The sequence below is a fragment of the Chenopodium quinoa genome, unplaced genomic scaffold (assembly GCF_001683475.1).
Source record: "Chenopodium quinoa cultivar QQ74 unplaced genomic scaffold, ASM168347v1, whole genome shotgun sequence".
Lineage (NCBI taxonomy): Eukaryota > Viridiplantae > Streptophyta > Magnoliopsida > Caryophyllales > Amaranthaceae > Chenopodium > Chenopodium quinoa.
Window position 1 is genome coordinate 2,282,970 of NW_018742616.1, and position 27,276 is coordinate 2,310,245.

A 27,276-nucleotide genomic window follows, 5' to 3' on the forward strand; every position below is an offset into this window, starting at 1 on the left:
AATTCTATCAATACCAAAAAAATCCGTAACTCAACTGCATTTGGATAAAACAAAAAGACCGGATGAAAAATTTATAATGGTCGCAGATTCAACTTACAAGATTTTGAAGGAGTCCCGGTTTATCAAAGACTAAAATTGTAATTTTTGATTTTTTTTTTTGTTAAAATTGGGTAAAATCGCTAACATCAATTTGCCAATTGAGTCGTGTTTATCTAGATCATAATTCATAAGCTTGCATTTTATCAAGAGTTTGCGGATTAATGAATTAGAATTTCTGTTTATTATTGTTACAAATCGTGTTCCTCAGGTTGAAACAATCCAATAAAATTACAGTGAATATTATTCAACACGAAAAAAAAAAAAAAAACTACTAAATCGACATTTTACAGTATGAAGCTTCTCCTCAATCAATAGTCAAATTCCTCAATTTCTTTGCTCTCAATCAAATTCTTCAATTCCCTATACCCTAATTTTCTCCTCAATTGAATAATTTCACGAGAAAAATCTACTCTTTCTCTCTCCAATTTTGCCAGCTGCTGATTTCTAGGTACATTTCTCGATCTCATTTTCTGCATTTATTTAACAATTATCTTGATCTGTTTCTTATGACTATACTTTCAATTCGATTCAATTTTTATCAGCAATCATGATTTTGAATGTTGTATGATGAATTGGAACTCTTTCTTTTTGATTTTTGTATACAATTGAATTTCTTGTCACCGCTAATTTCGGGAGTGGATGAATTGAAAGTTTATTGGGGTTAATCAATAATTCTAATTATGCGTATTTCGTATTTGCGTTTGTTTTTTGGTTGGATTGCTTTTGTTTGGAGATGTGAATATGATTTTGTACCTGAATTCACGGTGTTTCGACGTTTTTGCAGTTGCAATTGAGGAAATTTCGAGCTCAGGATGGGACTTTTTGATGGGCTCCCTGTCCCATCTGATAAAGCTGTAAGTATACAACATTTTATTGAGCTGGATTTTTTTCCCCTTGTTTTGAATGTTGGTTTTTTTATTGTTCATGTTTATGTTACTCGGTGAATGTGATGTGATGACTGATGATGCTACTGTCCGTATTTTGTATCGGAAAAGCTTTGACACACTTTGTATTACTTTCTAGTAAAATGTTTGTAATACGAAAAAAAATTTCCTTGAGCTAGTAGACTTCTAAGTTTGGAATGTAGTTTGTCTTAATGGCTTTCACTGATGTACATGGATTCGTGGAAGGCGGAATTTTTTGTAACAATGAGTTAATATGCCAAATTTGTTATGTGCATTTACGTTTAGTTCAATGGTTTTGCAGCATTTAAGAGAGGATTTAGCACGAATAGATGAAAGCTGGGCTGCAGCACGATTTGATTCATTGCCTCATGTGGTCCGCTTGTTGACTGCAAAAGATGAATTACAAGCTCTGAAGGAGCAGAGTGAGGTTATCGAGGATGTTGTTGATGAAGTTGTACATGCCTATCACAGTGGCTTCAATAGAGCAATTCAAAATTATTCCCAGGTACCGTATATTACTTTCAAGTTTGAAATTTCTGAAACAATCTGACATTGAATGTTAAAAAGTGGATACTGGATATGTAAGTCAATGATGTATTATCAGCATGAGTCGACTGTGAATTGGAAAGATGTCCAATTGCCATGCCGAGACTCTTTTTGCAAAGCTAAAGTGAGCTTTTGTTGATTGTCCCAAGACTCCCAACATTATGAAGTGATTTAAAATTTTACTGGTGTGATCCCTTCTTTCTCTCCTATTCCTTCTCAATTTGGGTGATTTGGCTTGGGGAATGGGTGTATGTGTGTAACTGGTCAAAGTCTAGTTAGCTATGCTTCCTATGCATGTATGTTTTTACTTGAGAGCAGTATCTCATAACCTCAGAGGATGTTAAAACATCTTCTCTGGCTCGCTTTAAAAATTGTTTTATTGTTTAATGAATTACTAAGAGCCACTTGGAAGTTCAATTAGAAAGATCCAACCGCTGTCACTGTTACTCAAAGAAAAAGAAATAACAGGCTTGTGTCCAGTTCCATAGGATTATCCCTACCTTGGTAATTTTAGCAGATGCCAAGCTCTGGTGAAAAAAGGGCCAGAGGACTTGTTGTGTCAACTCATGTCAGTTTATACATGGATGTTGAAATCAGGGTGTACTTCCATAGTGCATACAAAATGGCTAGATGAAGCAAGGTTGAACCAACTATTTAAAAATCTCTCAGGTTTGTATGAACATCTAATTGAAGCCCATATTATATGTCAAAAAAAAAAAAGAGTATTTCCCCTACCTTTTATTTTTGTAAGGAAGAGGATTTTGAATCAACAAAAGTAGAAAATTGAACCTATATATTGATTTGATGAATAAGCTGGGTTACTAGTTATAGTATAAGAGGCCTAAAAAACCAGTTTAATGTAGACCACAGCACTAATGAGTGCATCATCCTAGATCCAACTCTACACTTTGAAAATTAGTGTGTCCTGTCATTTGAAGCACTTCTTCCCTAGTATCTAAGGCATATTGTCTTTGTTAACTAGAGAGAGCAAGGTTGCCTTTGGCGGTTTGGCCTCAAACTATCTAGAATAGAAGACAAAATTCTACAGCATAAAGCTTTAGTTAGATAGCCAAATACTGATTTCTGATAGCCATACTAGGTTTTTCTTCCTTACTGATTTGAGTCATCTGACCCAATTTTTCAGGATCTTATTTATTAAGGAGTGCAGTTCTTTGTAGTGTCATTTGGAATGTGTTCACAATCATCAATAGAATTTTTAATAATCTCTCTTTCATTTATCTTTATTTAATCAGATCTTGCGGTTATTTAGTGAATCTGAAGAAAGCATTTCTGTCTTAAAAGTTGATTTGGCTGAGGCAAAGAAACGCCTGGGTGCTCGTAACAAGCAGTTGCATCAGTTCTGGTACCGTTCTGTTACACTACGCCATATAATCTCCCTTTTGGACCAGATTGAGGGAATATCTAAGGTATATACAGTTAAGATCACATTATTTGCTTGATACTTTTGGAGCTTCTTCTTAATTGTTTAGGTATTAGGATAGTTTTATACATTTTACTATCATATATTCTTATGGTGAACTTTGATGGATTATGCTTCTTGTGTATGGTTTGTATTGTGTAAGTTTTTTTTGTGCACGTATTTTAGTGTCTTAGCTTGCATTTTTGAACTATGCTTTATATTACAGGGTATCTATAAAGAATTGATTGGGTGCTTTCCTTATGATTTGGTTAAAAAATATGCTTGCTCGTTTGAATGTAAATCTGGAGTGCAAGGCCCAGCACCATAAACTTTTTTAGTTTCTCAAAAGTTTGTTTGTTGACCTAAAAGGACCAATCTCACTAAAGCAATACCCTTTTCCACCATCTTGATTGATTGTCCACATGAACAATTAAATATTCATGACCTTTTCTTTAGGCATTAAACAAACATTTTGCAATTGTGTGATGCTTTATAAATTGGGCATTGTGTGCACTTTACAAAGTGAACTCTACTATTGAATGGTGAAGTATTTTCCGATTTTTTGACACAACCTAGGTTCCAGCGCGCATGGAAAAGCTTATCGCTGAGAAGCAGTTTTATGCTGCTGTCCAACTGCATGTGCAATCTACATTGATGCTTGAAAGAGAGGGTCTCCAAACGGTCGGTAGCTCCTTTCAATTTTATCTCCTTTCTTTTCACTTGTAATCCTTTTATAGTTTTGCTGAACTGATCAGTCCTTTGTTTTTAGTCCCCCTCCCCCACCCCCACCCCCCAAAAAAAGGTTCATGGTTGCAATATTTGCAATGTAGAGTCTTGTTTTAATTAGATAAGGTTCAATAAAGAAAAGAAGGTTGCATCGAATTTCAATTTCATGAGTTGCCAAACTTTTGTATCATTCACTGGTACTTTTAATGCTGCCTCCGATCTAGATTGCTGGCACTATAATATCAAAAGTTATGGTTCTCAAAGTAATGAAATATCTTCATCTAGATTTGATGTCAATATCAACAGATGGTGATAATTGATATATTTGTTCCTTGAGCTGAGGAGAGTGAGACACTGAGATATGTGAGCCTCCACTATCCTTGGAAATGTTGGCATACAGTCCAATGAATTGAAAAAGTGCTACGTACCCTACGATTTAAATTGGAGTAAAATTGACTCTCATATCTCTTTAGCATCTTTGGTGGTTACAAGTTTTGGAGTGGTCAAGGAACAGGAAGGGAGATGGCTTCCTTGACGAAAAGGGTTTGGAGAAAGTAGAAAGGGCGGAGACCTACAAACTTCTCTCTCTAGAGGCTGTAACAAAATTGGAACGATAGAGTTTCTGTGAGGCTTGGTGGAAAAAAATAGTGTCTTTTCAGTTAGATCCATTCAGGGAAAATGTCCAGTGCCTTTATTTTGCGTGTGGCTTGTAATCGTGAATGCAAACAAGAATCAGTCATTGAAATACTGAGCTCAGTAAGTTAAGAGCTTTCTCAATGATATTTTATTTTTGATAAGTAAGACTTTTCAATAAGGATTATTTGTAAATTATATCATGCCTTTTGTGCTTCATATCACTTGGATTTCAAGGACACGTTCTTTTTAATGATAGGATTGTTTTTATACTATTATCTTTTTTCTTCCTTGCTTTGTATTGCTTGGATTTCTAGGACAACTTTTTTTCTCTTGAAAATTATAAACCTTATTCTTGTATTCGAAGTTCTAACAATTTTTGAGGAGGGATAGTGTAGAATTATAGACAAACTTGTTGAGTAGCCTTCAGTGAATAGTCTTTTATTCGCTTCTCAAGTTTTGCTGAGAAATTGTATCAGTGGACCCCTTGAGGAATTTGTCTCGAGGACCTGAGGTAGTGAGGTGAACACCAGGATAAGTAAGCAGAAGCCTATGGGTTGCTGCAAGAGAAAGTTTATTGAGAGAATAAGAATCATATATTTTCTTATATTACACTCAACTTTCCTAGGTTAATCTCTGGCTCTTAGTTGAACACAAAGCCCTGAGGGAGACCAAGATAATTTTTCACCTTTTGCAATAGACTAAATCACAAAGTAAAAATTTCTTTAACCAATAGTCTCTTAAGTATGACAGAGACTATGAAAAACCACCTATTTGAAAACAGGGAAGTGTCTATTTATCATCTTCTAGGCTGCCCAATCACTACAGCCAAGGAATAGACTGACCAGAAAGCTCTGCTACCACCTTACCCACGTGGGGCCAAAGCCTGTATACTCCTCGCATTATTTGAAACTGCTAAAAAATGATGACCTAATTCAAAATGCTGCACTTTAAGTCTTTAAGCCTCTGTATCTAGCATCACAAACCACCTTTACGGCCATCAAGATCATCTATTAAGCTTCTTCTGCCCTCCACAAATCCAATTTCTGCCATCAAAATCATTGAATGAGGACATCAGTACAACACTTGAGCCTACTTGGGTTCTTTTTAGTTTTTACAGTTTACACGCCAGGAAGAGGCAATCTGGTCTAAAGTCTTAACCTTAGTGGACCAGATCTTCTTTGGGGATGTGGGTGATACATTTTTGGTGCTTTATCTTCTTCCCCTTAAGTTTTGGGTGTTTCTGGACTTTTGGTAATGTTGTTTCTATATTTCTTCTCTTTGTTGTGTTTTCCATTGTTTTTCTTTCCTTTTCAAGTGTATTTCATCTTGTTTTTAGGTCCTATTATCAGTTCTTAATTTGGTTCACACATGACATAAATTATATTTTCTGATCAGGTTGGCGCTCTCCAAGATGTTAAATCTGAGTTAACCAAGTTGCGTGGAGTCCTTTTCTACAAGATTTTGGAAGACTTGCATGCCCACCTTTATAACAAAGGTGATTATAGGTATAGACTTTTTCGTCTCCTTGCTATTTTGCTATCTGGTTGGAAGCTTACACCTTACAATGAAAGGGCTTGTTTCTTCTATTTTAGTTTATACAAAGTATATTTTTTTAGCGAGCTTATGTCAACTTTGTGGTTATATATATTTATTATCCAATTCCTATCATTCTCTCAAGTAAAATTGTACTACTGCTTGTTTTAATGATCTTTTCTTATAAATTTTGGTACCTTTTACCTTCTGGGTTATTTTTACATAATTGAATTTTCATGAAGGTTTATGTTCTATGCAGCTCAGTCTCTTCAAGCCTGCTTGAAAAGGATGATGAAGTTATAATGTCAGCGACTCTTTCATTGTCTATGAGTATTTCACAACCTGTATCTCGACGCACAAGGTCATCTAAATCTGATTACCAAGTTGATGGAGGGTAAAACAACGACCAACACTGTCTGAGCTGTTACTTTTAATCTTCCATGCGTTTTCTGCTGAAGTCAGTGAATGCATTCTCTAGTTATGTAGTGAACATAATGTCTCAGTGAATCTGTGTAGCTTTAGATGTTTTGTTTTATGTGGGAAGCAGAATGTTTTATCTTCTTAGTTTTGTGTACCCTGGAATGTCCCCCGCTCCCTTCTTTCATATTAGCATTATAGTTACTGTTTTTTTGTTTCTATATGCTCTGTAGTTCTTATGATGGGCATGATGAAGAGGGTGGATTGAGAGGTGAAGAAGTTGATGGTCATGTCAGGGCCAACGGAGGGGATTATGGCCTTAAAAAGGGTGGATTTTTTTCAAGCCAACTTCCTCCGTGGCTTTCTTCTGCTACACCTGATGAGTTTCTTGTACGCCATTTTAAGATCTAATTTTTGACATATTTTCCAGGTCTATGATGTTTATTATTTGATCATGCATTTAATAACAGGAAGCTGTGCAAAAGAGTGATGCTCCTCTACATGTGAAGTACCTCCAGACCATGGTAGAATGCTTGTGCAAGCTCGGCAAAGTTGCTGCTGCTGGTGCTATGATATGGTATATATTTGACTTAAGTTTTTCCAGAATCTGTTTTTGCCTTTATTTTTATTTTATTTTTTTGAAAGAATTGTATCAAGAAGAGAAGTGGATTCTCTACCAGAGACCATGCACTACAGTGTAGTAAATTTGTAGCAAACCAATATCCTAGAAAAGGTTACTGAATTGTATTGGCATGAAGTCAATCCCAACTATAGGGATTAAGGGGAGAGGAGAGGGGAAGGAACTTTAGGGTACTTGCATATGAATATATGTGTAGGACGGGTAGGTTTATCCTTACCTTTTTTCCTTTTCCGTTTCCATATAAAATTCGTCATTTATGCAAGTCCATTGACAAGCTTATTATTTCTGATGTAAGGCTTGTTTTGTTTAAACTAAATTATACACTGTAACACATATAATAAGGATAAACCTACTTGTTGCTGTTTGTATTGTCAATTGATGTTAAGTTCTGAAACTAGCCTTCTCTTACTGGCTAGGTACATGCTTGGTTTTGGTCTTCAACATTGTAATGACCCTAGTAACACGGAAGGATGTAGAAATCAAATTGTCAAAATAGTGTAAAAATATCCTTCCATGTGCTGCAGTTGGACTTGGTCCAAAACACCTAGATTAGTTGATAGATCACAACATTAAATAAATTGAAGTTTTTTTTTTTTTTGACGGGAAGAAAAATAATATTATTAATGAATAGCCATACGACATCTACAATAATAATAGAGATTTGTAAACCACAAATCTAGAGAAAATAACATAACTTTTACAATCAAAACCATAACTATTTTGCACATTTGGCATAGCTCACACTCCACCGCGAGCAGTGATTAGTGATTTTTGATGTATTCGCATCTCTCCAAGTGGAGACCTTCGCAATCTGTGCTACTGTTTTGATCGTAGAGTTGACGACAAACCCTAAACCCATATGAATCCAAATCATCTTCCCAAATATTATTAGAACCCTAAAAATCAAATTCTCATATATAGACGAGAATCAATATCCCAGAAAATTGGGAAAAACCCGAGAAATTGGGACAGATTCTCAAAAATGGAGAGAACAAAACAAAACAAAACTAAGCAAAGAACTGAATTAAATTAAAGAAAAAGGGTCGGAAATAGTCTAGTTCTTCGGTCTAAACGGCCAAGAAAACTAAAACCCTAGATGAGAGAGGTGAGAGGAGAGAGAAGAGGCGGCGCATTTTCTAAATAAATTGAAGTTAGTGTGAATGTAAATTATCTATATAATTTCAACTCCGGCTGGTTGTGTTATATTTTGGAGGATACGGAATTATGGTGAAATGTTTCATCCTCCTGCACTACATTAATTTGGTGATCATCATGGTTTTGACTGGAAAATAATGATTTTTCAATTCAGCTGCTAATTAGGGAAAAATAAAATAAAATTGTGGGAGAGGGTTGTGTTTCTAATCTCCTTTGGTGCTTTTTTTTTTTTTTTTTTTTTTTTTTTTGGGGGGGGGGGTGGTTAGTATTCTTTGGAGATTATGTAAAGGAATGAAATTTTTTTTGTGGTAAGGAATGATGGTAGCCTGTGTAAGATATGAAATGAAGGCTTTAATGAATTGGATAGTGATGGAGCTGTGTTTTTAGCCTCCTATGTATGTTTCTTTCTAGGAAATTTTCATTTTATATGCAGTGTAATTGCCTTGCTGTGGTAGTTTCAGTTTTCTTCTACAGGATTTCTGGTCCTTGTTGTAGTATGGTTATAAAGATTACCTTATTTTTTAGAAATTGTAATAACCTTTGTTCCACATCTTTGTGCTGCATGACAATATTTGTTTTTCCCAAGGATTTTTGTAAGTGAGCAAGACTCTAGACTCTAGAGTTTATTGAAATTACTATATTCACTGTATGAGGATTTTGGCTGCTGTTCTGATTGCAACTTTATCAGAAATTTAATGCATGTATAATCTGGTTGCTTTTGAACTTTGCTTTTTCAAATTTCTTGACTTGTTTTTTCATTTCATTCTGGGATTGCAACTTAAAATGGTGATAGCCAGAGGTTGAGATCGACAATTCATGAGATCATTTCCTCTAAGATAAAAGCTCATGCAGAAAACATGAGCTCATCCAGGCCTGGAAGTGGTTTGACGGCATATTCTTCGACTCTACATACTTTGAAGGGACAACTGGAAACATACCAGTTATCCAAACAGAAACGTGCAAATGGGGTATCACTCAGTGGAACTTTGTTAGCCGTTAGCCCTGTAACACCAGTGATGGCGCCTATGGGGACAGCACAGGCTGCTGCAAGAGAACTTCTAAATTCAATTCTTGATGCAATCATTAAAATATTTGGTGAGGCACAACCCTTTCTTTGTTGTCAATAGCCTGTATCTAAAAATAGCAGCCTTTATTCTCATCTTAGGAAAATAAGAGATCTTTTCAGAAATATAAGATGTAGAACCAGGTCACTGTAATCAAAGAAATCAAGTTACAATCTTAAACAAAACTAGAGAGTATAGAAAAGTGTATCTATATATGAATCTGAAACATAATTTTCATCATTAATGTTCAGAGAATCATGTTATTGTTGGAGAGCTTCTTGAAGCAAAAGCCAGTCAGCAAGCTGACATCAATACACCCAGGTCTTTGGTGGATGTAAGTTTTAACACTGAATCTGATGTGACTGGTGGCTACTCTATTGGGTTTTCTCTGACAGTTTTACAGGTATGAGCTTTTTGTGTGTATTGATCCAACTTCATGTTTCTGTACTTTTTGAAGATTTAGGCCCCTGTTTAGGGAGAGAAGCTGACTCACCTAGTTTTGAGCAATGTTTTTAAACTATTACTGATTGTTTATTTGTTGGTTGTGTAAAAGAGTGAATGCCAACAACTCATATGTGAGATTCTGCGAGCAACTCCTGAAGCTGCATCAGCTGATGCTGCAGTTCAAACAGCTAGACTTGCGGGCAAGGTTCCTTCAAAAGAAAAGAGGCAAGCCAATTTTTACCAAACTTTATCAAGCACTTTACTTCTATGCGTGTATGAAGTGTTGCCGAGGGCAATATATATATATATATATATATATTATATATATATATATATATATATATATATATATATATTATATATATATTATATATATATATATATATACCAATGATGTTTTCTGCCGAGGGCATATATATTTTCCAAATATTTAGGATAGGGTGCTGATACAATTTATGATCTCGGTCCATAAGAGATTGATTGTTTAATTCAGATATGAAAATTATTTCTCCTTAAGTCCTTAGAGTTTATATCTGGCTTTAATGAGAGAGAAGGAAATTATCCTATTTTCCTCGTTCACCTTGTACTTGAACTAGGTAAAAATTATGTGGTTGGCTGGCTGCAAATACCTGCTTCTTGTCAACTATGTATATTTTCAGATTTGGCTACTAGTCCTCCATATGTATGCGACAGGGTGTCATAGTTGTTCTTGGCTAGTATATAAAAGCGTTATAAGTTTTTTTACTCAATTTGAAGTGTTTCTTGCTCCAGTGTTCATATCTAAGTTGATGCCTTGAATTTTTGGCAAGAATACGATAGTGAACTTAAGAGTCTGAGTGATTAAGCCTGACAATTTATTTACTTTTATATTATTATTGTTATTATTTAGTTATTTATTTATTTTTAATTGTTATCTTTTGTACGTCATATGTTTAAGTCTGCGTTAATGTTGAGCTGTCAACTATATGGTTATGAGAAGCTTCTCACCTCCTTTCTAAAGTTTGAGTATGCTATTGTACAAGGGGTCTATGGCTCTAGGATAGGATGCTTAGGTGCCTTGCATCATTGCATATTTGCATGTACATGGATGTTACAAATGCATGTTAACACTTAAACCTGCATCTTTTTCCAGTGTATCTTTTTTTTTTTTTTTTTTTTTTTTTTTTTTTTTTTTAAATAGAATTTGTTTAAAAATATCTTATTGATGCTATTTTTTCTCAGGGATGGGTCAGATGATGGTCTCACATTTGCTTTTCGCTTCTCTGATGCTACATTGTCCGTTCCTAACCAAGGTGTGACCTAAATATTAGATTTTTCTTTTCTATATCAATAAATTGGATAGAAATTGAGTTGCTGTGAACCCATGTGATGTTATATTTAGTCAATTTTGTGTTTGTCAATATTGCATGGAGAAAGCAATAGGACCTAAATGCTTGTTGGTATTATAGTCAGTTTTAGTTCTCAATTAATAGGAACTAGAGTAATTTACCTCAAGTTAGTTAACCAAATTCTTGCATTCAAACTTTTGATCTCAAAATCTTAAATCAAAATCTGGCAATTAAGTTGTACGCCCTAACAGAACTCAAATGTTACCAAGGAATCCTTTTTAGTATGTGTCCACTTCCTTCATGTTTTAGTTGGGTTATAGATTTTAGTCTTTTATAGTATTATGTTCCTTTGTATCTGTTCGTTTCTCTTGTGCTTTAGAAGGCTCACCTTTTCTCTTCTTTCTGCATGCTACTCCTTACCTGCAGAAGGTTAATCTTAAAATTTGACACATGTAGTTATTATATAGCCTTTTGACCTTGTTATATTAGTAAAAGTTGACATTTTTTTTCCAGATTTTATCTACCATAGTGAGAATTATTAATAAATGGGAATAGATTTAATGCTATTTTTTTTTAATGGTTTTTGCAGTTTGATTTGTTGATGAAATTTTGTACCCTTTTTTATTTTTTTTTTACCTTAGATTTCTCTCATTGGAATTGACTATTTTAATAGGCCAAAGCTGGAATAAGAAGGCCCAAGGCATGTCACAAGAGGGATATGGTTCTGCAGCTGTCTTACCTGAGGAAGGCATGTATTTAGCAGCAGCTGTTTATCGTCCTGTTCTTCAGGTTTGTGGTAATTGGTATTTTTTTTGTCTGTTGACAAATGCATACTGTTAATTTTATTTTCTCTCATGAAATTTTCTCTGCAGTTTACAGACAAGGTTGCTTCGATGTTGCCAGAGAATTATTCCCAATCTGGGTATGTCAAGGATTTAATTTTCCTCTTTTCTTTTCTTTATTTATATCATATACTTAATTTACGCGTGTAATAAAACACTAGGATATGAATAGGTTTTGCTATATTATTGGCCCTAGCACCCCCCCCTACCCATCAGGAATTTCTGTTATTTCACTTTCCTATAATCTTTTAAATTTGATTTTAGATTAACAGCGTTTCCTGAAGGTCCGATATAATTTGAGGCTTAAATACCTCTTTTCTGTTGATTTATTAAAAATTTGTCTGATATATTAAAGCTAGAGCATAGGAAAACATTGAAAATCACTCATTGTATTATACATATCCTATTATCCGCTTACCATCCAAGACTTTATCTCTCTTGAGTCGGTCAAAATTAGTTGAAAGTTTTCATTCCACCAAAAAAGATGCATGTATCCTTTTTCTCGTACACTGCCCTATCTTGCTTAAATCCTTGCATACTTTAGTAAATTCTCGTACTTAAAGCGTGTACAGTATATGCAGATCATGGCTGGGGAATGGGGTATGTTGTGAAGCCCTTAGCTTGCATGAAGCTATAAAAATGATTTTAGCTATTGTGATCCCTTGATATCATCCATTATACAAGTAATATATGAGTGAATATGTTGTCTAATTTGTGAGTAATTTGGAAGGTGATGTAAATGGTGTCAGTATTTATGGTAGACCAGCTTGACTTTATGGTGTATGGACCAATTTGTCTTTGATATTTGGTGCTGGTAAGCTGACTTATTGATTGCTTTATCAGAGACATCATTTAATATTTTTAATGCTTGTTGATTCTTCCTCGACTGTTGTGATGCTAGAAAATGATGCACATCAATTTGTTGTGTTATTAACTGCCTCTCCCTATCAAGAGAAGTCTAAGTATTCGCACCCCTTTCTTCCCCTCTTGACGGGGCTGGCTAAATAGTGAGGGTGTTTTGTGGGTGCGAACGTGCAAGTTTCATCTTTGGTCTTTTCTTAAAAGATTTTTTCTTTTACTATTCTGTACTCAAATTTTACATAGCTATATCTTTTCTTTTAATTTCCAAAATCTCTCTTTCATTTTCTTGCTCTTCCCATTTTTCTTCCCTATTTGTCTAACGATATAATTGCCTTGATCTTTCTTTGTGTGCAGGAATGATGGATTGCTGGTTTTTGTTGAAAATTTTGTGAAGGAACATTTCTTACCTACGATGTTTGTGGACTACCGAAAAAGTGTACAGCAGGCTATATCAAGCAAGTTCCATGACTTAACAGTAACTCAAATGATTGATAGCGATAGAAACTTCATTGCAGTGAATGCTATTTTGTTTTATTAGTTTTATTTTTATCTGTTATATTGTGCAATATTAATATTCTATGTTGGATGCTTTTTAGATGTGCCAGATAAAATGAGGGTTGTGAAGTAGTCAAGATTGATTTTGGCATGGTTCTGTAATTGTATTCATGTGATGTGATCTTTGTTAAATAATTTCTTAGAAAATATACACTTAACTTGTGTTCATGCATTTTTCTAAATTTTTCGTCGTGCTATTTAATTGTTCAGTAATGAAGATTGTTGCTGCTATTTTTGAGTCTTAATAAACATCTAAAGTAAAATGGTTCAAGATTAATGTGTGCTCTGACTGCTAGTGTCGGATACTGATCTGTATTATGTATGATAATTGATAAGTAAGATAAGTTTCAGATAATATTAAGTACTAATCAATTGTTCAGGTATGGAGATTATTATGCTTTTCCATGTCTTAATTAGCATTTGGAGTAAAAGGATTTAAGATTGATGAGTGTAGACTGTCATTGTCTGATATGATCTTTATTATGTATGATCATTGATAAGTTCGAAGCCTCATCTTTGGTGTAAAATAATGAAAGAGAGCTGTTATTACCCTGTTACACTCCCTCTGTTCTTATATGTGCTACTCGGTTATTGTAAGATACATGGTTTTAGAAAATTAGAAAAAGGTGAGAGTGTGTAAGAAAATGTAAAAAGGTGGGTGTAAGAAAAGGTGAATAAAGTAAGAGTGTGAAAAGGTGAAATTATTGTGGGGTGAGAGGGGTAAGATTGAAGAAAAGGGGGGGGGGGTGCCTAAAATATATATTTTTTTTATTTTTGGATGTATGTGTTTTCTTTGTCCATTTCATAAGCTACTTGGTTTGCATTTGCTACTTTTGGTGATGGAAACCTTATGGTATTAGTGCTGTTCCAGGTCCAGCTGCATTTCGTCCTCGGACACATGCTGCTGCTTCATATACACCCTCTGTTGAGAAGGGTCGACCAGTCTTGCAGGGACTTCTGGCTATAGATCTTTTGACAAAAGAGGTAATGTTAGCTTCAATTTTTCTATGCTTTTGACTAGTGAGGCCTAGGCCTATCATTAATCAAATCACATGGTTATGAAAAATGAGGAATGTTTGTATCAATAGTTGATCAATGACTAACTAGCTATTCCTTTGTCCTGTGAAAATAGCCATATAAGGTTAATGTGTCTTGAAGTTATAGAACTAAGATCTTTACAGAATATGTATACTGTTGATGATGTGTTGGAACTTGGAAGGCATGAAATACTTTTCATTCCCAAGAAAATTCTTCAAAAATAATGAAATAATGATACCCCCTTTGCCCTTAATAAAAGTCCCATTTCACTACAAAATCCTGTCCCTATTTCAATCTCTCATTTCTCCACTATCTTCTTTTTGTTCATCCTTAATCAACGAAACTCTACTATCTTATTTTTTTATTCACCTATAGTAAACCACACTCTTCTATTTATTTATTTTTATTTACCTTCAATCTACCAAACCCCACTTTCTTCTTTTTTAATTCACCATCAATCAACCAAGCAAATGGGACTATTATATAGGGACAGAGGGAGTATAACTCAAAGGGGGCTCTTTTAAACATGAACCCTACAGTAAACCACTACTTAACTGTAGTTGTGGTTGGCTTAGAAGACCTATCAGTAAGCTGAACCAGACTGTAAGTTCTTGTTATTCTTGGTTGGATCATTTGACTTGCTCGTTCTTTAGTCTGGTTCTAATAGCTAAAAAATCAAAACACTCATAAAATTGTATGTAAAGTAAATTCTGATATATGGTGTTGTCCACTAGATACTTGGCTGGGCTCAAGCTATGCCAAAGTTTGCTGCGGAATTTGTGAAATATGTGCAAACTTTCCTTGAGCGAGCATATGAAAGATGTCGTACTTCATACATGGAGGTGAACACCTTGTACCCTTGTTTTTCTCTTGCTATATTCTTGTCAATTGTCATATTGTTTTACAATGCCAACAAAACAGTTTATATATATATATATATATATATATATATATATATATATATATATATATATATATATATATATATATATATATATATATATATATATATATATATATATATGCAACCATTCCTCATCTTATTATCTTATTGCTTTTGTTTCAGGCAGTTCTTGAGAAACAGAGTTATATGCTGATTGGAAGGCATGATATTGAAAGCTTGATGAAGCTTGATCCTGCTAGTTCATGTCTTCAAAATCGTCTGAATGATAATCCTTCTGATGCATATGGGATTGAAGTCGAAAAACAAATGAGTGAAGTGCTACTTGGCTTGCGACCAATCAAGCAGGTATCGTGTTATTTAAAAGCTGTTCTGTGTTTGCTACTTTGCTATGTTGTGTTCTTGGCATTGTAATGAACCTATGTCCATTTCTATCCCCATTTTGTCTCATACTGCTCCAGCCTCAAGTAAAAAGATAAAAATAAATAAATAGAATGAATTCGTTCGTTGTTGATCTGTTTGCGAAGTTGGCATAGGTTTTGAGAGGTCTTTAGAAGATTTGCTGATAAAGTTGCCCTTGCTATTAATTTTCTCATGCAGGAAAATCTAATTCGTGATGATAATAAACTTATTCTACTGGCTTCTTTAAGTGATTCACTGGAGTATGTTGCAGATTCAATTGAAAGGCAAGTCCTTTTTTTCTGGCATTGTATAAAAATAAGTTGCAATAGACTGTTTTATAATGGCTATTTGCAAAAGAGTTGGAACCAATGTGTAAGCAGATCTTTTTCAGACTGAGACTTATTACTAGAAAGATCTCTCACATTTGTATTCTCGTGATTTTCTTATAGATTGTAATAATTTCATAAGATGTCGTCATAAGTGATGGTATTGCCTGTGTTGGAATATGTACATATACATTATATATGTACTTAATATGATGTACATGTTCCAACAGATGGTTCTCTAAAAATTCCCATTTTATAATTGTTTATCTTTTTATTTTTTTATTTATTATTTTTATTATTTTTTTCATTTTTATTGTGGTTATAATTTATTCAAGAACAGCTTAATGAGAATTGTGTATGTTGGTCATTTTCGTATGGTGGTTCCCAGATATCATTGTCAGAAGTTGCAGCATGAAAAATAATATTCTTAATAAATTATCACGTGTTATGCAGACTTGGAAAAACATTCTCCACTGCATGTAATCAAGTGGAAGAGAAGGGAAAGAACCAGAGAACACCCCGTCGTAGTGAAGTTAGTAGCTCCCCTTCAAAGGATCTGGTATCATTTGCTGATGATTACAGAAAATTGGCTATTGATTGCCTCAAAGTCTTGCGTGTAGAAATGCAATTGGAAACAGTCTTCCATATGCAGGCATGTCATAAATTTAACTTAAGGACTTTATATTTTCACTTATCTTAAGTTTGATTTAAAAGCTCATGAAAATATGAAATTGTTTATGCTGTATGTAGTTGACCTTGTTGACAATTTTAAACTGTGAACAGGAGATGACTAATAGAGAATATCTGGATGACTTAGATGCAGAAGAACCTGATGACTTTATCATATCCCTCACTGCTCAGGTGTGTTTCTGTCTAGTCTTGCTATTAAGTTATTGCGGGATCACCTTAAGTCATTTTCAGGCATATAATTTGAATCTCTTTCTGGCTGAAAAATTCTTTTCCTGGACATTTTTACTAGAGAAAACTTGTTTTATAATTTTACATGCACAGTATTTTAGGTAGCAGATTGAGGTGGATTAATAATAATCTTGTGTCTTTTCACTATTCTCTTGACAAATTATTTTACTTTTCATTGTGTCAATGACAATTTACTGTTTTAGATGCAATATATCTTTTTGAATTCTGATTTTCTCGTGAAGTAATATGTTAGTTGTTTTTGTTCCTTTGAGAAAACTAAAGATAGGCAATGATGTGACATATTGGCATTTTGTATCATGTACTATAAAATGATTTACATTTGGTCTCTTCAGTAAAAATCAATGGAATTGGTTTGTCTTGTTTAAAAGGTTCAAAACTTAATTTATCAAGGCACTGGAAGGGAAAGAATCCCATGTGGTGATGCTATGAGGTTGGATTGCTTTTCTGCTAGCCCCCAGTACTTCATTGTGTTGGATTTCCCTGGAAATATATGCTCAGAGAGTCAGAGTCTCGGACTGAATAATAAGGAAAAAAAAAAAAAAAGAGGGGTGTGTGTGTGTGTGTGTGGAAATGCTTAGACTATGAGATTATGTAGTCCTGACCTAATTCTACAGCATTTTCTTATTGGATACCCTAACAGATAACACGCAGAGATGAAGCAATTGCTCCCTTCGTCTCGGGGATAAAGCAGAATTACATTTTTGGTGGAATTTGTGGCGTTACATCAAACACTTCAATCAAGGTGATTACAGCTTTTCCTAATTGCTAATTATTGTTTAATTTGCTTGAACCTGCCATCCATTTCTTGGTTTCTCTGTCTGATTAGTGTATTGATTATCCAGGCTTTGGCTGATATGAAATCAATTAATCTTTTTGGAGTCCAACAGATATGCCGAAATTCGATTGCCTTGGAACAGGTAGGTCCAACTATTCACAATGTGGTGTTTAATTTATTCTGTGCTTATGGGATCATAATATCATGTTTCTTGACCTTACAAAATTTTAACTTTCATTTTAATTTGACATGGATTTTTCGTTAACATTATCTTTTAGCTGGCCTCAATCCATAAACTTAACATCAAATTTTTTTCTTTGCTTTCTCTCTAGCTATTGCAATTCCTAGCTTTTTGCTTAATTGAGATATGATCATATCCTGTTTTAATACCCTTGAAGACAGACCTTTTTAAAAATTTGATGTACTATTATTCCTCTGAAAGCCTTTATAGCCTGAATTTCTTGGTGCAGGCACTAGCAGCTATACCATCAATTGACAGTGAAGCCGTGCAACTGAGATTGGACCGTGTGCGGACTTACTTTGAGCTCCTAAATATGCCATTTGAGGTGCTTGCCTTTGATTATTGCTATTACAATTATTCCCCCGTCTGGAAATTGTTGCCACAATGTCTTAGACTCTTAGCGCATTATAGTTATGGGTTTAACATTAGTTGCATTTAATTGTATAATCTTTGTGATCATACATTCATACCCATCAAAAAAAAAAAAAAAAAAAACTTTGTGATTATAGGTGTTCACCTCACCCTCTCTTTCTTTTAAAACAATTTATTGAATGTGCTAATCACCTGAAGATGACTTTTGGGTCTCATTACAGGCTCTGCTGGCTTTTATTACTGAACACGAGAACTTGTTTACACCAGAGGAGTAAGTGTGATCAAAATATATGTTGCTACTATTACTAGTTTAATGATGCCTGATAAGTCTGCAGTATCTGACCATAAAATTTATTTGACAGGTATTCCAATCTTTTAAAAATCGAAGTCCCAGGCAGAGAGATTCCTGCTGGTGCACAAGATAGAGTATCAGACATTTTGAGTTAGACCCTTGCAGACTCTGTTGGAATGGATTTCTAGCTAAGTGACAACCAGAAGATATCTGGTATGTCCATGAATATACTGCCGTCTCTTTTCAAAGAAAACACTCGAAGAGTTGAAGTCCATAATAGCAAGCATTGATGTGGCCTGTTGTAAATTTTGGCGTCAGTAAGTAATGGGTGTTTATTCGGCCTCTGTTGATAGATTTATAAATCTACACTACCAAAATTAATGTTTATCAGTTGCCTTTAGTTTTCTCGTAGTTCATTGCCCGCCCGCCCCTGTGAGTGAACTGTGAGAACCTTTCTTAAGATAGGTGTTTTGCTTGTCCGTTGAATGTTGTAATGAGCATGTATGTAGATCCCCCCATCTCTCAGCCTAGCTTTGAGATGGCATATTGTGAGGCATTGTTAGCTTTCGACTTAAATTTACCCTGGAAGCTTTGGGCTTCCTCCCCCCTCTCTCTCTCTCTCTCTCTCTCTCTCTCTCTCTCTCTCTCTCTCTCTCTCTTTGGACAAGTGAGTTGTTTTATTGAGGCTCACAAGTCCTGGAACTGGATGCTTTGTAAGTAGTGTCAAGAGTTGATGTATTTACCTGTTTAGATAATCAGATTGATATCATTCATTTATGAAATTTTTGCTTGATTCATTTTTAAGCCATTTGTGCTCTTCAAAAAATCGTTTACGTTGTAGCCTGAGGTAGACAATAGTTATTTTGTCGAAGATGATATGGTGCTCGTAAGAGCCTAATGTGCATGGTGTTCCTGGTGAATGAATATGAATATGCAATTTAATTGAAATTAAAGATCTTTATCGATAATGAATTCATAACACAATACATTACGTATTAATTCAAGGCTGCCTATAAGTGGTAGGGTGGGTGGTACTGCTCAGATTGCCGCCAATCTTCCTAACTGCGAGCTATATGAAAGGATCTTCCTAATCGTGAGCTATACGCAAGGAACTGCGTTTTCCATGTTTGCAATGTCTGATAATACTTGACATTGATCATGCATAAAATAAGGAAGCAATCACATTGTCTATTGCCAGCAGATTTTGAATTGATTAGATTTAAGCATTGCATTAAATTTTGCACTATGCTAAACACAACAATCCTACCATATTTCAGTCCACATTAACAACAAATTTATTGATTACATACAGAACACGAGAGACCCTATGTACAAAAGCTAACGACGCATCGATCAGGAAACCAACTCTACATTATTTTGCATGCCTTTCTGCTGCTTCCCTTCATCTTGATGACAGTCTGAAATGTGCTAAAATCTTCTGATCATTTCTTCTGTTTTCAGATGAAGAAAGTCATTTCACTTTTTGTTAACATCAAAGTTCTCCTAGACATCAATTTTGACACCGTCTTCATCACCATCACTTTCTCCTGGCTCTTCACATTGAACATATTTGTATGATGAAGCGAAGTACAAGTACACCATGAAATCTATTAAGGTAAGAATGGCCAACAAGAAGTAAAACCTATCTAGATGACCCTTATTTAGATCTTCCGGAATCCACCCTGGATTGCTACCTCTTGCACTTATTTTCATAAGTAAAGTAACTATGATGCTACTCATGTAATTCCCGAACGACATTGACAACATGCAAAGCGCACTCCCAAAGCTCTTTAATGCTTTGGGTGCTTGTCCATTGAAGAATTCCAACTGACCGACGTACATGAAAACCTCGGATGCACCAACAAGCATGAATTGAGGTATTTGCCAAAAGATGCTTAGAGTACTAGCCTCTCCACAATCCTGACAATCCTTTATCGCATATTTCAGCCTGTAAACCTCTACAGTGCCAGCAGCTACCATAGATAAAATTGCAAAGATGAGGCCAATCCCCATTCTTTGAAGTTCAGTAAGACCTCTACTCCTCAATCGAATGGCAAGAGGGTTCAAAACACGACGAAAGATAAAGATAAAGGATGCAACACTTAGGATGTCGAAAACAGACATGCTAGCTGGTGGAATGCGGAAGCCACCTTTGATGGTTGCTTTCATCATGGCACCTTGCTCCACAAAGAGGGAAGCCATTTGAGTGAAGACTACAGAGTACATAATAGTGCAAACCCATATTGGGAGAAGCCTTAATATGCATTTAACTTCTTCGACTTGAGTGACAGTACACAAGTTCCTTTCGTTGTTGGATGAGGTGGGAACCGCAGCTTTATCCAAGATCCTGTGACATTACAAGGAATCAATCATAAACGTTCAATTTGCTAAAAATAGATTACAGGCAAACTCTAATTGTTCTAGGTGTTGCATATATAACAATGAGTAAAGGTTTAAAACTTACGATAATCCTTTGGTGTGCATTATCTTTTTCCTTCCATTTTTAGCGTATGTTTTTGCATCCAATTCATACAAACCATCCCCTTCCGCCGGTACAGGAACTTTCCATTTCTTTAAGGAAGCCACAAGAACTCTGCCAAACCTCGAAACAGGGTTTCCTAGAGACTTGTAGTGTCTATAACGAGGCGTACCACCAAGGAAAAGTATCAAAGCAATAAGGGCAATAATAGCAGATACAAAGAACCCAAGTGCCCACTTTCCATGATCTTCATAGTAGGCCAATAAAGTGTTAGAAAATAGAGATCCTAAGTTGAAAGCCAAGTAGAAATAACTAAAGAAGGAGATTTTCGAGTGTCTTTCCTTAGGATGTTCTACATCAAATTGATCAGCCCCAAATGACGCGATATTTGGCTGGTATCCTCCATTCCCAAGGGCCACCATGTATAATGAGATGTAGAACAACGCGACATGGAAGCCAGAGTGGGAGTTGCATGGAGTTAGCTCATCTCCACAACCTCTAGGCTTTAGTAAAAATAAGTACGATGATAGTGACAATAATGCCAAGCCCTGCAACATAAAAGTTTAAAGCATCATCAGTATATACTTGTGTACCATCTCATCTAACAACGAAAGGAACTTAATTGAGTACCATCATCTAACAACGAAAGGATCTTTAAATGTGTTACAATATGTATGTTGTGCAATATAACAATAGAAACTTACAAGGACAAAGATTGCTTGAAAAATCGTGCATGTTTTGTATCGACCCCAATAGGAATCACTAAGGAAGGCACCAAGAAGGGAAAATAGATAAACAGTTCCAGTCCATTTGCTAACGTTGTTTGCTGCATCTGCATTACTTTGTCCTACCACTCTTGTCAAAAACAACACTAGGTTTACTCCTATGCCGAAAAATGCCAATGTAGCAAGCCCTTGATTCACTGTAATTATAATCATCACACGTTCAAAAATCTTAGCTTAGTAATATGACACCTAAATGACCGCGAAAATGAACACTCAATGGCAAAAATAATACCTAAGATTAGGATACCAAGGGTCCATCTTCCAGTTTTAGCACGTACTGCTGCTTTGCCGTATAAATCAACAGTTCCATCAAGAGTGTATTCTACTGTTTCACTTTCATCTCTTATCTTTTCCTGATAAACAAAAACAACATAAATACGAGTTATTATAGTCTACGGACATAAACTTACAAATACGGAAACATCGTATGTGATGACATTAATTGTGGAAAATTATTCTATATGCTACGATAAGTGAATTCGTCCTTAATAAATGAGGGTCAATTGACCCCGTTTAACTCTTAATAAACTTGTTATAATCAATTTGAAGATAAAAAAAATAAGGCATACAATAATTGAACCGGGCAATATTAGAGGTTAATTAAAACAATCTAACAACCGTGGGAACACAGATTTATGCGCCTATATATGTCCTACATCCGTTCCTGAAATTTCGATTCAATTACTATTTATGTGGTCAAAATAAAATAACTTTGACCACATGTTATGATTTATACAATAAAAATAAATTAGCATTAGGGATCTTATTAGATTCCCCTTATTATAAACATTTTAAATATCAACTTTTTATAATTTTCACTTAAGCTGAAGATATTTATGGTCAAAGAGGTTCATAGGAGACCGCACAAATACAAAGTGAGTCAAACTTTTAGGAACGGAGGTATTACATATCCACTATATTTAAATTATTTGCATATTCTTTGTGCACTGAAATATAGGTAGATTATAAATTGACAATTTACTAGCTAGGCTAAGAACGAAGGAAGATTGTAGAATTAAACTTCTTAATTTTGTTTTAAAACCTATCAAAAATACAAAAGGGTACTCGTACATAAATATTGTTTTTAACAAATTTGGGTAATCTTTAATTTGGCGAGATGTTAGTCTTTTAAGTTTTAACTGATTCACTAAATGTCCACATGCAATGTATATCTTTGATTAGCATTACTTTTGAGTTACTACATCCGTCTTTTTTCTTTTTCCTTTCTTTTTTTTCTTTTTCGAGTTACTACATCCGTCTTTTTTCTATGGTTACATACGGAGTATTTATTATGATGATCAACGTTTAATAACTTTATCTATAATACATAACGCTATAAAAATCAAAATCATATCATATAAATGTTGTTGGATTCGTTTTGAATTTGTATCTAGTTTTAAGTTTGGTTCGACTCTGTTTTATGGAGTATTGTAACCAACTCCTTTATTATACATCATATTTTTTTACCAAGTCTAGGACGACACACTTATAATATGCAACGTGTTGAATTGTATAAGCCAAGTGGCCAACAATTCTCTTCTTTTCAATTTGAGTAGTACACGTGGAACAAAGTTTGTTGATGAATTTGAGGTAAATATTAGGTACATACATTAAATTACAGCCTTCTACTGAGTTATATGGTTGGTAGTTAGGATTACTCCGTATTTATTTGGACTTGTACTTTGGATTGGTTGCTTTTTTTTTCTTTTTTTTTTTTTTTTTTTTTTTTTTTTTGGTACTTTCATCAAATAAATACACTCCCTCAAATCCCCAAAAGATTGCACACTATTTTTATTGGGTCAAAATTAGTAACTTTGATTATGAATATTCATTAATGTTATAGATAATGTAGTCACGTACTCACGTATGATCTACGAGTATTTAATTAGTCATAACACCCTATAAAAAAAAAAGGTTAGTCATAACACCTTACGATATTTAAATATCTAGAAATTGAGATTTTTACGTTTAATTTGATTTTTAAAGATTGTAAAACTTCGAATAAATCAATTTTTAAGTAACAAAGGTAAATGTTATTGAAGTTTTTTTGCCAAGTTAGGATAAAGAGTAAAGACGTTGATCTGCGACTTCTGTTCGAGACCGATAGGCAGTGTTAAATACCGATTCGATCCGGGAAAAAATCAAATTCAGATTTCGAATTGTTTGAACACAATAATTTAACATGAATCTATTTTAAATAAATCTGATCCTACTTCACCGAACAACCTGAATATTCGAATTGACACCTCTAGACCACTATCAATTAGGTTCAATTCTTTCTATGTCCATCAAACAACCATCACTCTTGAAATTTGATTGACGTACATACATCAAGTACAAGGTTAGCTAAACATTTGATACATTACTCATAAAGTACATAACCTAGCTAGAGATATACAACAAAAAATTGTTCAGTTTAGCTATATTTGTTGATGTTTGTGGGTGTGTCCTTTTTCCATATTTATGCCAAATAGAAGAATAAGCTAAAAGGGTAAAATGCTTGATATTTTGATACTCCATAATAAAATTGGAGAAATTTAGGGAGAAAAAGGGTGTCCATGAATTGTGTTCCAGAGTCCTATCTCCGTGGAAGGTCTATAACCTTCTACCATCCTATGAAATTTCCGATGTTAAAAAGAAAACAACAAAAAATTATATCTATATCCAAATACTTAAATTACTGGCATCACGGGTCACAATTCCTTTTATCTTTTCCTTTCCTAGGGGTTTTATTTATTTTTGATTTTTTAAATAAACCTTAGCGTCATGTGATCTCTTTTTTTAGGGTTTTATTCCTTCTATCTTTAAATTTAATTTCTAATTAGACGATAATTGTCTTCACAAAACATATTCTTAACCGAAAGAATTTACGTCATCCTCGCAACTTATAAACTTCTTTTACAATTATAATTCAATGTAGCCACATGTTCTACCTCTTTTTCAAAACTCCACGACTTTTCTTATAAAATCGGTCCAAAAGTAGCTAGTAGTTCAAACAAATTAAAGTGCACCTTTAAACTCCGAATGATCATTAAACAAACAAGAAAGGTAATTACTTTATCCATACAAAATCAAATTAATAAACATGCATGCTTTAAATCCAAACGAAAAACTTTATCATGCATAAAAATCAAGAAACTCATGTACCGTACCTTTTGGAAAATCTTGAACCAAGTCATTGTTACGCTACGATATTGTTGTCGTCGTCTAAGAAACTACATAAACAAATTTATGTATACTTGCGAATTATTCAGGCAAGGAAATTGATGAAAAGTTACAAATAAGGTGTTAGAGAAAAAGGAAGATTTTAAAACAAATTTGTAAATTTGTTTGCGCTGTTATTATGTGAGAGTGTAGTTGAAAGAGTGAACAAAACCTCCCATATATATAGAGAAAAGTTGTTAATTAATTAATTTTTATTTATTTTTTATTTTTTAGAATTGTTAATTAAATAATTAATTAATTCATTAATTATTGAATGCACCGCTACTTATATGACGTGGGTAAAAAATTAATTTAAAAATAAAAATAAAATAAATAGATAATAGGAAAAAATAGTTGAAGTTTGTTGTGGTGCATGCTTAATAGGAGCAGACATTGTGCAGTGATAAAAAAACGTGGATCTCTTTGGTTTGAATACCTAGAAATTTGAACCAACTTTTTTTATAAGATGTTGTTCATTATTAGGTCAATTTGGCAATAATTAAAGTAGGTGTCTAGGTTGTTTTGATGATGACATAAGAAAAGGTTAAAACTAACTATTCACCAATTTTTGCAAGATTCATGTGAGCTAAATTCGACCAGTAAATTAAATATTTAACTTGTTCACCATATCTAGAGTTGTTGATTCGGGTGTTTGAGTCGGATTCGGTTAAGTCATCAGATCGGGTTGAGTCGTTATTTTCAATTTTTGTCATGCTCTGTTATTATGTCTATACAAATTAAAATTTAAAGTTGGTTATTTTCCGATTATGTCGGATTTTGACACTTTTAACTATATCTTTACGTGATAAAATTACTTGTAGAGACGGAGAGAACCATATATTGAAAAAATAGAGAATTTAGAAATATGTAAATGGAAATCAACACTATCTGAAAATTAATGATCAAAATTATTAATTATCAAAACTAATTAGCTAGTAATTTGCAAATGATCTAGGTATTTTTTTTTCTTTGATAAAGTAAGTCAAATGACTCACTACATGAAAATGGCCTATAAAAAACTTAAAGTAAATGACATTTTTGCCACCTCTCCAAGCAGTTTAAACATCGACATTATTAGAAACATACTTTAGCTGCGATCAACAAGCCAAGCCAAATAATTATTCTAATGAAGGATGATTGTATACGTTAATTATATGTGTATGTTACTTGTTACGGTATGTATAAGCTAAGAGTTTCGAAAGAGTGAGGGATAGCTCAAGTGGTTAGAGCTTTCCTTACGATTCTTGGGGATCCTGGGATCGATTCTCATCATTCTCTCTTGTGGCTCTCTAAACTAGGTATGTTCACGGATTGGATATCTGAATACTTGAATATCATCTGCTTCGGATATCCATTATCCAATATTAAGTAAAATTGATTTTGTTTACTTTCTAAATTTTACTAATTTTACCGCTTTTTTATCGCTAAGTTGTACAATATATATTAACAAAATAGTAGTCTTTTTGCAATAAATATTTTCATCAAATATATTAAGAATATTATAATAAGTTAATAATACAGGTTCAATTTTATATGAACAATTTAAAAAATTTATATATATTTCACTATTTCAGCCTTTATATTTCGGATATCGGCCGAATATCCGAAATTTTGAAAATCAATATCCAAATCCGCATCCGATATCTGCTTTTTCGAATCGAATATGAAACTTGGATCAGATATCCAAAAATTCGGATCGATTGCGGAACAAATTATCGGATTCTCATATAGTTTTGTACAGACCTACTCTAAACACACACACAAAAAAAAAAAAAAAAAAAAAATTGAAAGCGATGATAATCTGAGCATGAAATAAGCATTAATAACAACGTGATATTCTAGCCTAAATTAATAATACTCGTACTAGGCAATGTACTTCGTATTAAATTCTGGAAAATGACATCTATACTATAATACTTTGTACTATATAAAATTAGGAAAAATATTAAATGCTTATTATAATCCTTTAAGTTGTATGTATCATTACCCTTAAATTATAGCCTTAAGTAAAAATTGAAAAAACACCGCTTTTTTTTTTTTTTATAATTTACCTATGATGACTAAAACAATTAATATTACCGTTATTGAGATAGATATTACTATCATAAGAGAGGGGAGATATTTTTGAGGTTTTCTGATGATTACTACTCCTTATTTTACTGAAAGTCTGAAATGATAGAAGTAGTCAAAGTTATAAAGGTGATACGCAGAATAACAGCTCGTCGGCTGAAAATCAATTGAGAAGGATGTTATTATAGCGAATCGCAACTCTTGATAATCTCAAAGGCCAATATTGACATAACCTCAACTTTACAACTGATTTTGTCTTTAATTGATATTAAAAATATTTT

At 33.9% G+C, this 27,276-nt stretch overlaps 2 protein-coding genes across 2 annotated transcripts; one reads left to right on the forward strand and one right to left on the reverse strand.

Moving 5' to 3' along the window:
- Window positions 1-100: 100 nt before the first annotated feature.
- LOC110721605 (exocyst complex component SEC8-like) lies at window positions 101-19,265 on the forward strand. Its single transcript, XM_021900784.1, has 27 exons — window positions 101-547; window positions 884-953; window positions 1,306-1,509; window positions 2,804-2,977; window positions 3,547-3,651; window positions 5,728-5,837; window positions 6,125-6,259; window positions 6,516-6,672; window positions 6,753-6,859; window positions 8,871-9,172; window positions 9,393-9,544; window positions 9,695-9,810; window positions 10,807-10,877; window positions 11,587-11,702; window positions 11,786-11,835; window positions 12,971-13,071; window positions 14,043-14,155; window positions 14,944-15,051; window positions 15,276-15,458; window positions 15,711-15,796; window positions 16,292-16,490; window positions 16,622-16,699; window positions 17,418-17,519; window positions 17,620-17,694; window positions 18,023-18,118; window positions 18,387-18,436; window positions 18,528-19,265. Exons 2-27 carry the CDS (start codon window positions 912-914, stop codon window positions 18,610-18,612), a joined length of 3,117 nt encoding a protein of 1,038 aa, XP_021756476.1. The 5' UTR covers window positions 101-547; window positions 884-911; the 3' UTR covers window positions 18,613-19,265.
- A 656-nt stretch (window positions 19,266-19,921) lies between these two features.
- LOC110721607 (protein NRT1/ PTR FAMILY 7.3-like) lies at window positions 19,922-25,225 on the reverse strand. Its single transcript, XM_021900785.1, has 5 exons — window positions 24,874-25,225; window positions 21,954-22,074; window positions 21,641-21,858; window positions 20,922-21,484; window positions 19,922-20,804 (listed from the first exon to the last, which is right to left on the reverse strand). The coding sequence occupies exons 1-5, from the start codon at window positions 24,898-24,900 to the stop codon at window positions 19,961-19,963; spliced, it is 1,773 nt and encodes a 590-aa protein (XP_021756477.1). The 5' UTR covers window positions 24,901-25,225; the 3' UTR covers window positions 19,922-19,960.
- Window positions 25,226-27,276: the final 2,051 nt, after the last annotated feature.